This window comes from Saprolegnia parasitica (assembly GCF_000151545.1).
Source record: "Saprolegnia parasitica CBS 223.65 unplaced genomic scaffold supercont2.795, whole genome shotgun sequence".
Classification (NCBI taxonomy): Eukaryota; Oomycota; class Saprolegniomycetes; order Saprolegniales; family Saprolegniaceae; genus Saprolegnia; species Saprolegnia parasitica.
The window spans coordinates 1,232-3,247 of NW_012157189.1; the positions used below are offsets into that span (position 1 = coordinate 1,232).

The 2,016-nt window shown below is 56.3% G+C and overlaps 1 protein-coding gene across 1 annotated transcript; it reads right to left on the reverse strand.

Annotated features, from left to right (window-relative positions):
• Nucleotides 1–1,487: 1,487 nt before the first annotated feature.
• On the reverse strand, nt 1,488–1,974 carry SPRG_17818 (hypothetical protein; the record flags this gene model as incomplete). Its single annotated transcript, XM_012357223.1, has 3 exons — nt 1,488–1,677; nt 1,722–1,794; nt 1,838–1,974. Coding segments are annotated over 3 exons (400 nt in total), but the record flags the coding sequence as incomplete, so codon positions are not given.
• Between the last annotated feature and the right edge of the window lie 42 nt (nt 1,975–2,016).

Sequence of the window (2,016 nt, forward strand, 5' to 3'; positions counted from 1 at the left end):
AGGCTCGTCAACGGCGGCGTCTACACCCCATATAACGTCGTAAGGATAGTACAACATGAAATAATGTACCTTGTCGTCCAAACCGCAAAGCGAGTCGTCCAACGACAAGCTCGCGGCTTCTTGCTGCCGCTTGGCCGCCAGCGAGAGCTCGCCTAGCTTCGGTTTGCACTTTGAATTGCATGCCGATGCTCGCACCGGCCAGTTCGAGGCGTCGAAGTCCATCGACGAGGAATATATCGGCGTAAATATCAAGCGGTTGATACTGCCGGCGCGTCTCCAAGTACTCGACGATTGCTGCGTTCTGGATCGTCGTCGCATGGTCTATCCATCTCACGTGTTGGTATCGATATATATCAAGATATCAAGCTCGTGAATATCCATATATGTACGAGCGTTCTCGGACGTGTGGAGCGCGCACAAGAGACGATACGGCAGCCACGTCATGGTCTCTTCATCTAAAAAGTCCCCGCCGCTACCCTACACACCGAGATACACAGCGCTAAAGTATTACAGTAAAATACAAGCAAACGTCGTACGTGATCAAAGTACGTTTGAAGAAAGCGTGGGGCGAGCTGCTCCAGTGTCTTGAGGTCGTGGAGGAAGCTCCCGAGATTCCCAAGGGCTCGGTACACGTTGGCGCTATATATGCATGTTTCGTCACGACGTGCAACTGTACCGAGAGCATTACCGGTGAAAGTACAAGCATGCATCCGGGCCATACCGCGCCTCCATCTACAACAGGGCGTCCATCGACACTCTATGTCTCAGCAGATGCGACCTCGTCCAGGTACATTAGGGCGTTGATAATGTTGTTGACAGAAAAGGCAGACGTGTCGACCACGTGGCCAGTCGCGTCCCGAGCTCCTGGGCCGACGAGCACGACGGGTAGCTACGTAAAAATGCATCAATGAACGTCGGTAAGCACGAGATATACCTGAAAATCCGAGAATTCGTTGGCGAGCCGGTAGTAGACGTCGAGCGCATGCTGCAAGTCCCCCGCCAGTAGCGCCCGGCAGCCTACAACCATCTCCATAGGTTCATTTTGGGTGCACTGATTCAACGTGTACCTTCCGCTTGGCTTGCGCTAAAGTACAGCTGCCGCAACGTCGCTCGATCCATATCGGAGCCTTCCAAGAGTGGCGTCATGTGCGCTTCCACGAGTGGCGCGAGGCTGTCCAGAACTTGGCGTAAAATGCTCTTGGCCTCTACACGCAGCATATTGATACAAACTTGATAGAAAACGAGGCGCCCACTCGGAAGCTGACGCAGCCGGAGGTGCGCCGTGGCTTGGTGCAGCAGGGCGCGAAACACATCATAGCTCAGCGGCGCTGCGACGGCGACGCACTCGATCGCCATCGCCAGCGACCGGTCGTATCGCTTCTGCAGCAAGAGCAAGCTAGCGTGCTCGGCCAAGTAGTTGGGATCCCGTGCATTCAGTATCGCCGCTAGTCATTCATACGTTGTACATATTGTCTATAAAAAAGTACCTTTTTCAAAACAGCGATCGGCGCGGTGGAGCAAACCGAGACGGGCAAAGAGACAGCCCATGGCCACATGCGCCTCGAGCGACGAGCCGCCGTGGGCCTCGAGCGCGGCTTGTTCTTTCTGCGCCTTCTCCGGCAGGCCAAGCAGCGTGTACGCTTCGTGTCGTCCTGCATGGGCGCACCAGAGAAAGGCCTAGACCGACATCGACATGTGCATGCCCCATGCCGTGGCGGTACCTTGGCCGCGACCCGCTTCGCGTGCACCTCGTGCGTTGCCTCGGGCGTCGCCAAGAGCGTCGCAACCTCCATCCTAACACCGCCTTAGTATGGCGAGAGGAGGCATATGGAGCTACCCAAACGCTTCCAAGGCCTTGTGCGCGTCATTCAAAAGGAGGTAGAGATACCCGAGCTTGAAGTGGACGTGGGGGTACGCCGGGCACGACCGCGCAATCTCGACTAACGTGCGCCTTGGCGTCCACGAGCTTGCCATTGAGCCTAGTCGACGAGGCCAATGCGGCGAAGGCATGGCGTC